At 37.3% G+C, this 14,781-nt stretch overlaps 1 protein-coding gene across 1 annotated transcript in view; it reads left to right on the forward strand.

Annotated features, from left to right (window-relative positions):
* The window catches only part of LOC107563246 (A disintegrin and metalloproteinase with thrombospondin motifs 17-like), a 122,277-nt gene extending 118,106 nt beyond the window's left edge, over nt 1–4,171 (forward strand). The window contains exons 24-25 of the mRNA XM_016248067.1: nt 1,753–1,930; nt 3,357–4,171. Of these exons, the coding sequence (XP_016103553.1) occupies nt 1,753–1,930; nt 3,357–3,508 (330 nt within the window). The 3' untranslated portion in view covers nt 3,509–4,171. The remainder of the gene's footprint in view (nt 1–1,752; nt 1,931–3,356) is intronic.
* The last annotated feature ends 10,610 nt before the right edge of the window (nt 4,172–14,781 follow it).

The raw sequence follows: 14,781 nt of genomic DNA on the forward strand, positions 1-14,781 counted from the left end.
TGAATTTGTTCCTGCCCTGTCGAACTATACGTCTATTAAAATGTATTAGATTGTCACAGAGATGCGCTGATTTAATTTCGCCGGAGTGTTATTGGAGAAATAAAGCTTCCTTTGGGTCTTAAGCGTGACGATGGCGGCTGATTGGCTGACATTATGACTCCTGCTCATCTCACAGGAAGCATAACGACACATCATTCGAGAACCATTTCCTCCTGTTGTCTTCCTCTGGAAATCTAATTCAGTCCGTTTGCCGTGATCAGATACACTCAGAATCTCGTATGTGTTTGTATGTGACATCTTTTGGCTGATTTGAATATGCTTTCATCAATTCATATTTTGTGCAGTCACAGTTTTATGTTTATTGGCTATTTCATAACTTTAGTTGTTGTCTTGTAATGTGCCCATTTCATTTATGATCTTTACTAAACAATGCATAATTTGGAGTTTATTGATAATGCGGAGGCCTGTGAAAATGTCTGAATCTTTATAAACTGTACAGTATGTGGTTTGTTTGAAAACAATGTAGTTCTAAACTCCTCGTGAGCAGAAATGTCAAGCGGAAGCCGAAGACGTTTGAGAGTTGAGCTCTTACAGATCACAATGTAAAGTGGGCCAGGCTTATGAATCGTTATTGTTTCTGAACAGAAAAGAGAAAACTGCGGCTTTGCCCGGAGACAGCGCTGCTCATTAGGGGACCGTGAAAGTTCACTGTCTGTAATACAAAGACTAGTGCTGGTTCAAAGACGGAGACTCAGCTGGCCCTTTGACTCTGTGTATAAAAATGCTTATTTATTTTCCTTCCTTTGATCATTGTTTCGTTATTGTTTAAATTTGTATGGTTGCATTTTTGCTGGTTTATTTAGCTGTTGCTGTTGTCATATTTAGTAACTTTTTTTGTAATGTTGAAAGTTTTTTTTAATTTTTTTTAATTTATTATTATTAGAATTCATTTTTTTCATTTATTCTAAAATTGTTTGTCATCAGTTGTTGAGATTTGTCCCATTGTACGCATAGGAAATGACCCACTTTTGTAATAATGTATGGAAGAAATCATTACACTCATTAATAGTACTGTTTTTACAGTTAAATTGACCAATTGCCTCTGTTTGCTATTTTATATTATATTCGTACATGTGCATTAGCTTGACCATCCTGAAAAATATGATTTTGTTGGCATGATTTGAGCTTAAGAATCAATGAATTGCGATAAAAATTGCAATTGCGATTAAAAAAAAAATCCAGTTTTGCTGTGCCTGTTTGTAGGGCTGCACTAATAATAATAATAATAATAATATTATCATCAAATAAAAAAAATACTAAACAACAAAATAAGAAATATTGCTTTTGTAACATTTCACCATAAAATAAACCCCCCAAAAATAAAATAATACTTTTATTTTAAATTTCAACTAAAATTACAATACAAATTGTTCAAAGGTTAAATCATCTCTTATTTTGAAAACAACTTCATAAAGCTTCTTATTTTGATAAGTGCTTCTCATTACAGGTTTGGGATGATGGTTGGATGTGAAAGTGACTCATACTCAGAGCAGGTGATAGATATGATGCCGCTGCTATCAGATTGTATTCCTGATTTGAAATCTATAATTTAAACATGACAGTTACAAAGTAGAGTAAGAGTAGAAAGAAGCTTTATTGAAATATTGAGTAGATGCTGTATTGTCTGTCAGAGCGGGTTATGATATGGAAAATGTTTTAATCTGTTGTGATCTCGTCATTGGTTCATTGCAGTGCTCATCATCCTGTGGGCGGGGCCTGCAGTCCAGAGTGGTCCAATGCATGCACAAAGTGACCGGTCGTCATGGTAGCGACTGCCCAGCAGTCCTGAAGCCCACCGCGTACAGGCAGTGTCATCTTGGGACGTGTAATGTGAAAGTCAATGTGAACACCATCACCTCCCCTAGACTGGGTAAGACTTCAGCAGTCTACTGTCCTATTGTCTGTACTTTTTATAATCCAATCAAATCCTGATGTACACAGTCATGTCAGTGAATGTTCAGTTTCAACCAGAAATATAACACAATCTATTTCCATTTCATTTTTTTGATGCACCTCTGAAGTTACGTCATATTACTGGATATTGCTTGAATTAGAGCTGAAGATGAGCTTTATGATATAACGATATATAGACTTCAAGATATTAGTGTTAAAAATATAATAACTAAAATAAAAATAATATACCTAAAACTAAAACCATAGAAAAAACTAAATAAATAAAATCAACATTAACTGAAAGAAAAAAAAAATAATAATAATAATCCTGTTTTATTTCAACTAGTTTAAGTTTAGTTGAAGTTGAAGGACTAAAATAACTAAAGCTAAATCAACTAAAAGTAAAAACTAAAATGTATTATAGGCACATAAAAAAACTATCTACTAAAAACTCATTCATGTCATGAAATCATTCATGTCATGAACTTCTCTTAATTATAAAGCTATATTATATAGATATATTGAAATTATGTCTCAATAATTTCATATAATTTATTTTGATTTCATTGAATTTCATATAATTTAAATCTATATTTGAAATGATATTGGCATTTAATTTCAGTGTAGATATATTGAACTCATATGTCCTAATTATAATTAAATAGGACATTTTTACTTTTATATAGTGTTAATGGCTGTGTTCCAAATTATAGTGTGCTGCCTATTTAGGCATAATATGCACCTCTGACGCAGGCAGAATTACAAAAGACAAATGTTTCCATCGGGGACAATAAAGTGCATTGAATTGAATAGATTCCTTATTTTATTTCAAATGAATTTAATCCTGCCTATGTCAAGTGATCCAAATTAGTCCGTTTCCATTTCAGTTTGGATGCTGTCTTAAATGTAGACAGTAGACGGCTCACTAGGTTTTAAAACAAAGCCTTTCATTGCTTTAAGCATTTGTACCGAATAAACATTATTTTATTGCCAAGACATCTGTTAAAGTAAGCATCATCTGGAAAGCATCACATTCGTATTGTGTACAAATAAAATGAGAATCATCTAAACAAGTGCAGATGATCATCTGCAGAATGTCTAGGATTTACTTTGAAGCCATTTTTACTCAGAAATCGCTAGAAAGTGTCACAAATAATTAGCAAGTAACATTTTCTTGTAATGTAATATTTTCTTGTAAAATGCACTCCAAAAATTAATAATAACCTTCGAAAAAGCATTTTTTTATAGTGTAACAGCAACATTGTACATATTTTGAGGTTGCAAAAATGGCATCTCCTAGATGAGCCTGCGTGTCTGGATTGATGTATGCATGTTGTCAGGGATGGTGTCATATAATTGAATCTATGAAATGCCGTGTCCTGTCATTCTGTCATTCCTGGCAGCTGCATTGACGTACAAGTGCACGGGGGATCAGTGGGCGGTTTACTGCAGGGTGATCCGAGAGAAGAACCTGTGCCAGGACATGCGCTGGTACCAACGCTGCTGCCAGACCTGCAGAGACTTTTACACCAACAAAATGCCCCCTAAGAGTTAATGACCCTGGCACTCCCACACACAGAGGTTTATTTTTGCCTTCTCCATTTGTACTGTCAAAAACAATGTTTTTTATTCTTATTAAAAATGTTCTTACATGAAAAAATGAAAGCAGTGGAACCGATATTTCCAGCAGAACACACTCTATGCAAGTACGTAAACGTAACCATTTCTATGCATAACTTTATCACCCCCCTGCACTGAGTATGTACTTGCAGTGTGTTTGCCAAGCGTTTGCGTACTTGCATTACATTTGTTTCTTGTTTACGGGCTTTAAGGTTTCTTGTTTTGTCATGTTTTGCTGGAATCCACACTTTGGCCCTGGAAGTGACTTCTTCAGCATACTGGCCTGCCTGTTGCACTGTGGGTAAAGCTCATTTCACCAAAAACTGCTTTCTTAAGGCCACTGGTTGGCCAATAACTGATGGACTTTGTAACAACAGCTTGTTTTTTTCCAGCTCCGTATCGACAATCTTTTGTTTTGTTTTTGATTTTATTATTATAATTAGCTGTCTTGTTATATTGGCTCTGTAATCAAAACCTAGTGAACTTCCTTGCTCCTTCAATCACAATTGATTTCAGTAGAGTTTAGAATTGACCTGTTTCTAAGCTAACAATGCAATACTCACACAAATATTGGACAGCATTGTAGTTTTTTTTATTAGACTGAACTATTTTTTGTTAATGCTTTTTGGTACTGAATGGATTTTATACAATATATAATCATCTTTTCTGTTTCATCCACCAATTCAGATGTTTTCTGAGCTTGTTGCAGTGCATTTATACTTATGCATTCGGCAGATTGCAGATCCATTCATAGTTTGAATTTTTACATCAGTTCATGCCTTCCCTGGGAATCGAACCCATGATCTGGCTGTTGCTAGCAGCAGGCTTGATTGCATAATCTGTTAATGCATAATCAAAGAATAAAACCTCCATAATGCTTAGCATAATCTGTCATTGCATGCGTGCATGGAATAATAACAATCTATTCTTGCATGCATGCAGGCAATAATAGATTATACAGTGCATTATGGTGGTTCTCATTCTCTGCATCTTCAGCAAAAGAAGTCATTGTAGAAGTTTGCATAATCATGCTGCCTACCTTTTTGAACAGCTCTCATACTGAGAGCCTTAAAATACTGCCTACATAGGCAGATCACTAGGTTTTGGAAAAGAGCTGAATTAGCTTGTGTTATTTAATTCATCAAGAGCCATCTCGATGCAGTCGAACAGCCAAGCTGATAATAGGTGACCCATTCGAATAGTTTTCTCTTTAAGGTTTATGTATTTTATATCAAACTGAGGCTAATTAGTGACTCTCTCAGAGAGGACACCGAATGTCTCACCTTGGTTTCTCACAGTGATTATATTATTTACCACACTGTGTTTTAGAAACTTGTTGTGTAGTTTCATATATTTTAACAGAGCAAGGTACATGATCTCCACTGCATCGTCAAAGGACTGCTGCCTTTAGTGCATCATTAGTTCACCCCAAAATGAAAAAATATCTCATTATTTACTCACCCTCATGTCATTCTGAACCAGTATGCTGATCTTTTCTTTTGAACACTAGAATTTTTCAATAATGTTGACTTTTGTACAGAGGTACCTCCTTAGAAATAAAGTGTGATATAAACTAATTTTAAGACACTTTTATGGTGCTTTTGGTCTTTTTTTGAGCCTGATATCCTTAACTAACTATGCTTTTCATATTATAGAAAAAAGTTGCATTAACATTCTTCAAATCTTCTCTTTTTTTATTCCTCAGAATAAAAAAAGTAATACAGGTTTTGAAGGACATGAGGATAAATATGTGCTTTTTTAATTTTGGATGCGCTGTTCCTTTAAGGTGCAGTGAAATCAGGTTACAGACTGTTTATGTGTCTAATGTCAGAATCATTTATTAGTCTGATGGTGCTGCAGTGCCATAACTAATGCACTCAAACACACTAAGAGCTACTCTTGAGTCTTGTATATCTGATTCATTTCTCATTGGTATGAGACAATAATGCCTTCCTTTAAATGTAGTTCTCACATTGTGCAATTTTATTTGACAGAATTTTAGCACAAACGTTACAATCCAAATCTCATATTTAAGATCTGAATACAGTTTATAGGAGTTTGCAAGGTACATTACAGTCAGAATGTGGTGAGAAAATGTGAAATTTTACGTTTGTATTTCATAAAAGCCCCCCTGGCCGAGGGTGACACTGCATATGTGTGCATGAGAGACTGTTTCAAAGCCTACTGAGCTAGGGAGCATCCTAACTGACATGAAACCTCACTAGTGACCAAACTGGCGTGCACTTCAAAGCCAACTGATTGAGTTTTATGCTACTTCAGTAAAGCGTGAAATGCATGGCGTACATATTGACCTTCACACGCCATCGATGCCTTTAAATGCTCACTAGGTTTTGGAACAGAGCGTATATGTGTGTGTGTTCGAGACCTTGGCTCTCATCTACCAGGTTGCACAAGGTCACAACAGGTGCTAGACAAATTTCACTACTGTGAAATTCAGCAGTTTCTCCACGTTTTGTTCTTGTACTTTTGTATGTATTTAAATGAAACGTGTTTTTTAATGTTTGTTGGGATTATTTAATACATATTGTATCTACCTGCTTCTGTCAGAACTATCTGGTGCAACAGCTTCATGTTCCAGGTACCGTGAATATCGCTTCTGTATTCCAGTACTGTATGTCAGTAGTTGCACACGTGATCAGTACTTAAATTGATACTTTTGATGGTGCTAATTTGAACATTTCAGACTGTTCGTACAAAAAAATATAATAATAATAAATTTTATATCCTGTATTATGAGGATTTTGTGTGTGCATCTATGTTAAATGAGCTTTTATGCTCATAATCAGTATTTTGAATTATACTAACATTTCTGTTTCAATTACACATTTAAAGGGGTCATATGATGTTGCTAAAAGGAACATTGTGTATTTGGTGTAATGCAATGTGTTTATGCGGTTTAAGGTTCAAAAACACATTTTCCACATACTGTACATTATTGTTTCTCCTCTATGCCCCGCCTTTCTGAAACGTGTCGATTTTTAGAAAGCTCATCGGTCTGAACAGCGAGGTGTCTGATTGGCCAGCTATCCAGTGCGTTGTGATTGGCCAAATTCCTCAAGCGTGTGACGGAAATGTTACGCCCCTTACCATACGGTGATGCCGTGTCCCAGCGTGATGAGACAACACCATTAAAACCCATTATAAACGAGGCATTTGTTGCATCCAGTTGGGACATAATTACTGATTATAATGACTTCTACTGTCTTTTTACGCATTGTGTATCGCGCTGCTGTAGCGAATCAGCTCAAAGGGGAAATATGAATAATTAATCATAACTAGTTATAATTCATTATAAATATTTAGATCCGCTGTAAGCATTCGTTTGACCTCTCAGTGTCAACTGTCTGTTAATTCTAAGAACGTTAATTTCCTGGTTAAGGAAAATAACTTTCTTACTGTACAATACTACTCAGAGCATGTAGCATAAATCTGCATGATTAGGAACTCCAGTTATGAGTAAACAATGAACAATGTCAAGTGTGATACAAGTAAGACTTTAACTACATAAACACTTAAACTAATCTAACATACACACACACACACACACACACGCATACAGTTGGTATAGGAAAAGGGTTAAAGCTTAGGCAGTAAAAAGAAGAGAAATAAAAACATTAAGCTATGGTACCATTTGATATTCAGCAGATCTACAGCCTGAAGGAAACATCAAATGATACTTGATGAAAAAGAACCAGTTTGAGTTAAAGGATCTTGGTGAATGGAAAGTCAAGGCCGAAGCCTGGCGCGAACTTAGGGTGTCCTTCGGAGCGTTCTAGCTCACATCCTCATCTTCTCAGAATCTAACAGAACTGGCTATGTGTTGGAGAAAACCGGGCACGCCCGCACCGGCTCAGGCTCCAACATGCTTCTTAGCAGAAGAAGGACATCAAGACAAAAAAAAAACATGGGCGGAACTGTGCGTGAGCCTTTTAAGGTCTGAGAAGATTCACGCCTCTCAGGTTGGGCTTGTCCAATGAGAAAGACTGAAATTCCAAGCGGGAGGTTGGAAATACTGGGGAGTTTTATGACCCTTTGTGTGAGAGCATGGTAATTTGCATATCATACTTGAATCAAAATTACTAAAGATTCTTAGAACACTAATATATTGCCTATGTACGAACATATAATATACACTCTCGTTTAGATCATCAGAAGACAAATTCATAGATACTAAACATGGTAGGATTACTTATAGGTAAGATGACATAAACGAGTGGTTCTATCATAAGCCAGCATAAAACAGTATACAATATAAAAGACAATATACAAGGAAAGTAACAACATACACAATGAGCTGAAGTATATGCGTGTTCATTCAAAGAAAGGTTTTCTTATGAATTAATTAGAGAACAGTCCATTTCTCTGGGCATTATGTGTCTTTCCTATGAGGAAAATGAGTGAGTTTCTCTGCCCGCATTTCTTTGGGCAATAAAACCAGTGATATCAGCATTGGTTGCCATGGAACCAGAGGCCTGTTCTGCCTTTCTGAGGTGTTAGATGCATTTCGGGGGAAGGGTCCATAGACCCTTGTAACTGGCCCTTTGGTTAGGTGAGGGGGCATTAGATATTATTTGTTAAATATAACAAATAGTTGTGTCTGATTGGTCCAAATGCTACACTGTGTAAATATAAAACCATGTCTGCATTTGTGATCGGAGAAACGACAAACAACAAGCGCTACTCTACACTGCTCTAAACTCGCGTTTGAATCATCAGTGGCAAATCCTTTAAATATAAAAAAAATGTACTTACAGGCTGTGAGTCAGAAGCGCCAGACTGTCGGTGCAAAGTTGGAACTGCCCAAATTTTTAGAAACAAGCACATTGTAGGCTACTCTGCAGGTTCAGGAAACAGTCCTCCATAAAATGCGCTGCACACATCTGAATATTTGGGTTGAACTGTTCTGGAACAGTGTTGTAAATACAACTTAACCACTGATTTCTAGTTGTGTCCTCTTTTGGAAGACCACACAAAGTAGTTTCGCTTTCATAATGAAACACACAGTGTCACACATGGCGGGCTTGAGAACGGTGCGGCCGGTGTTGTGCCGAATTCTGCACCCCTGCCAGATTATGCACCCCCTCGTTGAAGGCGCTTCCTGATTGCCTAATCCCAACCTCACCCCTAATCCTAACCCCTCCTCCACACCTACTCCTAAACCTACCAATACTAGGGGGTGCATAATCTGGCAGGGTGCAAATTTCGGCACTACACCGGCATGCTAGAGTGAGCGTAGGCCGGCGGGCTAGAGTGAGCGGCCGGCGGGCTTGAGAACGGCGCGGCCGGAGGGCTTGCGGCAACCACATGTGACGACCCCGGGCTGGACTCCGCTTCGTCAACGGTGAAAGCCGATCCAGCGATCCACAGCGCGAAGTTGATGTATTTCCTCAGCGACCAGCACAGATCAGCTCTAGGCATGACGAAGCGGATATCATCCTCTTTTGGAAGGCCAAACAAAGTAGTTTTGCTTTCACAACTGAAACACAGCGCCTTCACAACATGGTGGCAGCGGAAGCAACAATACTACAGCAAGAATAAAAGTTACGCCTTCTTTCTTTGCGTGAACTAGGGATGTGCATCTCATGACTAAGGCCGATGCGATATGCATCTTGATGCATAGCCAATGATACGATACATTAAAGATACATATGAAGCAGCTACCGATGCGATTGACCCCTATTACGATGCAGTGCGATCTGATTTCGATCCGATTCAACACAATGCGATTCGATCCAATATGATGCATTGGAAAAAAATATTATCACTTCTAATGCCTCGAGGACTGTTTCATAAAACAAGTTTACCAAATAAGCCTGGCTTATTTCAGGTAGTTTGACTTATTGCCAAATGATTTTGTTCCATAAAGCAAATTTAACTTAGGCCTAGATCAAGCTGGTCACTGTGGCAACTTATGCTGGGAAACTAACCTGGTCTAAAGCAGGTTAACTCTCAGACTAAGCTGAGTTCCTCTAACACTGACCAATAGGAACGTAATGATATTACCACTCTCTCACATACTATTATTTGACCTTTTTTTTTTTTTTTTTTTTACAATTACTAGCCATGCAGCCTTTTTCTCTGGTTTTATGACAGCTGTACCTTTTATAGTTTGCAGAACAGATAGCAGAACATTATAATCTAAAATGGCTCTTTACAGCATTAAAATAACTAAATTAAAAGTTAAAATCACTGAATTAAAAATGAAAATAAATAAAGAAAATGACTATTTTAACTGGTATAAGAAACACACATTAACTCATTTGAGCTTAGAAATTAGGACTGTACTATCTTACATTTGATTTACCCATTACAATAGTCCCTTTACAGTTATTCCTATCATAAAAATACACTTATATGTAGAGTTAAAATTCTACAAAAGACACATTTAATGTCCAACAACCAATATTTTAGCAAAATGTATATTTTACTCAGAATTATTGCGCTCCTACCCAGCCAACATTTGTGTGTGGGGCCCATGTGGGTTTGACATGAGCCCAAAATGGGATTGTCCGCGGGTTCCATAATGGTCCAATGCTAATTGCCCACATGGATTTCATGTGGGATTGTACTTGCCAACAGCTTTATTTTTTATGTGGGTACTACAAGGTTACTACATGGTCTGAAATATGGGTTGTAAGTGGGTTTGTCCACGGGTTCCATGTTGGCCCCATGCAACTTACCCATGTGGGTTTTATGCAGGATTTCACTGGGCTTTGGGTGGGGCCCAACTAGGGATCATATGCAAAACCTATCTGGGTTCCATCTAAATATGGGTTGTAAGTGGGTTTGTCCACGGGTTCCATGTTGGCCCCATGCAACTTACCCATGTAGGTTTTATGCAGGATTTCCCTGGGTTTTCGGTGGGGCCCAACTGGGGATGATATGCAAAACCCATCTGGGTTCCATCACCTAACTGCTAACCTAACCTAACTTTGAACATTTGCACAAGAAAAAAAAAACGGGGACAGTTAGAAGCAGCAGCAATTATACATTTCTCAGTACTGCTTACACTGCAGACATACATTTGTGCATTCTGGACACCCTTAGTCCTCCTCTGACTCTTGTACCAACTTTAAGAGTTCCCTCTCAGCTTCTTTCCGGTTGACATCAGTGGAGTCTTCTTAAGAGCCTCTGCAAAACAAGCATTTTTATTTTTTCAGATATACAGCTATATAAGATAACATTAAAATAGCACTTTTGTGCTCAGCTTATTTTATTAAGTTTTATTTTTTTCAGCTTTGTCAGGAAGATGATGTATGAGGATGCTGTCCTCCCCTACAGTAAGGAAAACAACAGAGAAAAACAACAACAAAGTGTTTACATGCCATTCCAAACTTTTCAAGGATGGGTTTAGTAAACGTGAAATATTATGTTACTTACACATGTTAAAATACTATATGAAATAACATACTAAGGATAAGAAAAAACAACTTCAATTGGAATGGTCAATGTATTGGAATATCACTGGAAGGGCAAATTAGAATTTCTGTTTATTTATTCAGACAATTCTGATTTCAATTTGTAATGATAAAATCAGCTTATGTATGCATATGCATTTGAGATATTTTTCTGTTAGGTAGTTTCTTACGTTCAGTTTTGTTTTTGTCAACTATTCCTTTAAAAGTCACAGTTTTAATAACTTAAGTTAGAGCTGCATGATTCTGGATACATAGAGTCCCAATTTTTTTGAGTTTCAAACAGACATCACAATTCTGAACAGGTAACTAAAAATAAAATGTAATTTACTAGAAGTTCTGAAAAAATGTTAATGACTGTAGTATATTTAAAATGCTTAATCTTGAATGAATTAAAAAAAAAAATTGTCTGAATTAATGATTAAATGACTCATTAATACATACTTAACTTGATTCATTACTGGATGAATCGGGTTTTTTTAATGAATCTCTTGAATGATTCAATGACAAATACATTTGTTTAACAGTCATTTGTCGGCAACTACTGGTGTAACGTCACTGATATAATCTTTATCTGGAGTGTCAACTTTGTTTCAAATGATCTGCTCTATTTTGATCGCTACTGTAGACATCAGTGTTTGTATCCAAACTAAACTTTTATCCCAGTACTTCTGTGATCATTTGAATAATTCTAACAGAAAAAACAACAACAACGATAAGTGTTGTTGAAAAACTTTGTGACACTGTTTAATACCTATACATGACAACTGCCCTCTCTGCCTGGATCAGTAGGTGCATTGACATGAAGCATAGTATTCTGAAAAAGCTCCATGTAAACAATTCGATCAAAATAAAAATGCTCAAACCGATTACAATTTCAATTGCTTTAGAAAGGTGGGATAAACCTTTCCTATCCATTAAATAGAACATGTAAACACTTGATCAAATTGAAAACTGAACTAGAAAAGTTTTGTGCATGTGTATTGAAGTAGAAATGATGTTTGATGCACAAAATGAGCTGATGTTGTTGTAATATTATATTAAAGAATATAATAAATGACTGCAGTGTCAATCTAAAATTCTCTTTCTACTTATCGACTGTGAAGTGGTGCATGACAATGTTGTCCCACAAGTGACTGTTTCGGACTCTGATCTGCAGACACCTTGTTTTAAGCATGGGAAGGGGTGTTTATTGCATGGTTAATATGAGCAGCCCTGAATAAAACTTTGTGCTCGTCGTCTCCTAATTAGAATTAGAAAAAGACAGATGTTAAGTTTGCTTTTTAAAACAAATGGATGTTTACACCATGTCGACACTAGACACGAGCAGTGCAGGCTCAGCACGGCGCGACCAAATACAATAGAACCCATTATAATCAGTGACTCGGTCTACACTGGATGCGGCACGACATGATAAATCCCAGACAGCAAACTGATGCTTTGTTCTATTTATGACATACTGACACATAGTTAAATGATTTTCAACGGTCGCTTTGTCGCATCTAGTCTAGACAGACTTTAGCTGTTGTGCTGCGGCACGACATGACAACTGTCGCGTCTGGTGTAGACACTGTGTTAGTATGCGACGACAACAATCATTGTCATTTAGGAATAGGAGTAAATGGGGTTTGGCTCTAGGGACAGAGGATTCACAAAAATGGACCCTTTCCATAGATATCATAGCAAGGTAAACAACTGTAGCTTAAAAAAGGCCAATTTGTACACCACAATCAAACCAACCTTCATATAATTTTCCCTGCAGCTGCATTTATCCTGATATGACACATCTGAAGGTTGTGATGTTCTCCAGTGAATGAAATAAAGGACTGATGGTGACAAGTTCTATTCCCCTTTGTGCCATCTCAAAGGAAGAATACTTCTGTGATCATTTGAATAATTCTAACAGAAAAAACAACAACAACGATAAGTGTTGTTGAAAAACTTTGTGACACTGTTTAATACCTATACATGACAACTGCCCTCTCTGCCTGGATCAGTAGGTGCATTGACATGAAGCATAGTATTCTGAAAAAGCTCCATGTAAACAATTCGATCAAAATAAAAATGCTCAAACCGATTACAATTTCAATTGCTTTAGAAAGGTGGGATAAACCTTTCCTATCCATTAAATAGAACATGTAAACACTTGATCAAATTGAAAACTGAACTAGAAAAGTTTTGTGCATGTGTATTGAAGTAGAAATGATGTTTGATGCACAAAATGAGCTGATGTTGTTGTAATATTATATTAAAGAATATAATAAATGACTGCAGTGTCAATCTAAAATTCTCTTTCTACTTATCGACTGTGAAGTGGTGCATGACAATGTTGTCCCACAAGTGACTGTTTCGGACTCTGATCTGCAGACACCTTGTTTTAAGCATGGGAAGGGGTGTTTATTGCATGGTTAATATGAGCAGCCCTGAATAAAACTTTGTGCTCGTCGTCTCCTAATTAGAATTAGAAAAAGACAGATGTTAAGTTTGCTTTTTAAAACAAATGGATGTTTACACCATGTCGACACTAGACACGAGCAGTGCAGGCTCAGCACGGCGCGACCAAATACAATAGAACCCATTATAATCAGTGACTCGGTCTACACTGGATGCGGCACGACATGATAAATCCCAGACAGCAAACTGATGCTTTGTTCTATTTATGACATACTGACACATAGTTAAATGATTTTCAACGGTCGCTTTGTCGCGTCTAGTCTAGACAGACTTTAGCTGTTGTGCTGCGGCACGACATGACAACTGTCGCGTCTGGTGTAGACACTGTGTTAGTATGCGACGACAACAATCATTGTCATTTAGGAATAGGAGTAAATGGGGTTTGGCTCTAGGGACAGAGGATTCACAAAAATGGACCCTTTCCATAGATATCATAGCAAGGTAAACAACTGTAGCTTAAAAAAGGCCAATTTGTACACCACAATCAAACCAACCTTCATATAATTTTCCCTGCAGCTGCATTTATCCTGATATGACACATCTGAAGGTTGTGATGTTCTCCAGTGAATGAAATAAAGGACTGATGGTGACAAGTTCTATTCCCCTTTGTGCCATCTCAAAGGAAGAAAAGACGACAGGGGAAAAAAAAAAAAAGTTACTCACATTTTCTATCACCAATGGAGGAAATATCTTACAAATGTACTTATGATTAGAATCATACTTAAAGGGGTCATATGATGCTTTTTTAAAGATCATTATTAGGTGTATTTGTTGTAACAGAATATGTTGACATGCTTTAATGTTCAAAAAACACATTTTTCAAATACTGTACATTATTGTAGGTCCTATATGCCCCGCCTCTCTCAAACGCTTCGTTTTCTACAAAGTCCCTCCTTCCAACAAGCGCAGTCTGCTCTGATTGGCCAGCTGACCCAGTGCATTGTGATTGGCCGAACACCGCAAGCACTCGTCAGAAATGTAACGCCCCTTACCATAATCACAAGCTTCATCTTTCAAAATAAATGTAAAGACAGAGCCCGAAAGGGGAACAGAGTCACGTGACAGACACCGTGATGAAGCTGGTATGTGTTTGCAGTACACAAGCCACGGTTAAGACAGCTGGCTCCACTGTGATATGACCCTGTCTCTCTCCCTCTTTCACACACGATGCGCAAAACTCCGCATTTGACCAGTCAATAGCAAATACTTAAACTAATAACAGCCATATCACCCTGCAGCCCAAGACTGGTCACCCACTGAAACCAAGCAGGGTTGAGCCTGGTCAGTACCTGGATGGGAGACCTCCTGGGAAAACTAG

Source organism: Sinocyclocheilus grahami, unplaced genomic scaffold (assembly GCF_001515645.1).
Source record: "Sinocyclocheilus grahami isolate Dianchi unplaced genomic scaffold, SAMN03320097.WGS_v1.1 scaffold24.1, whole genome shotgun sequence".
Lineage (NCBI taxonomy): Eukaryota > Metazoa > Chordata > Actinopteri > Cypriniformes > Cyprinidae > Sinocyclocheilus > Sinocyclocheilus grahami.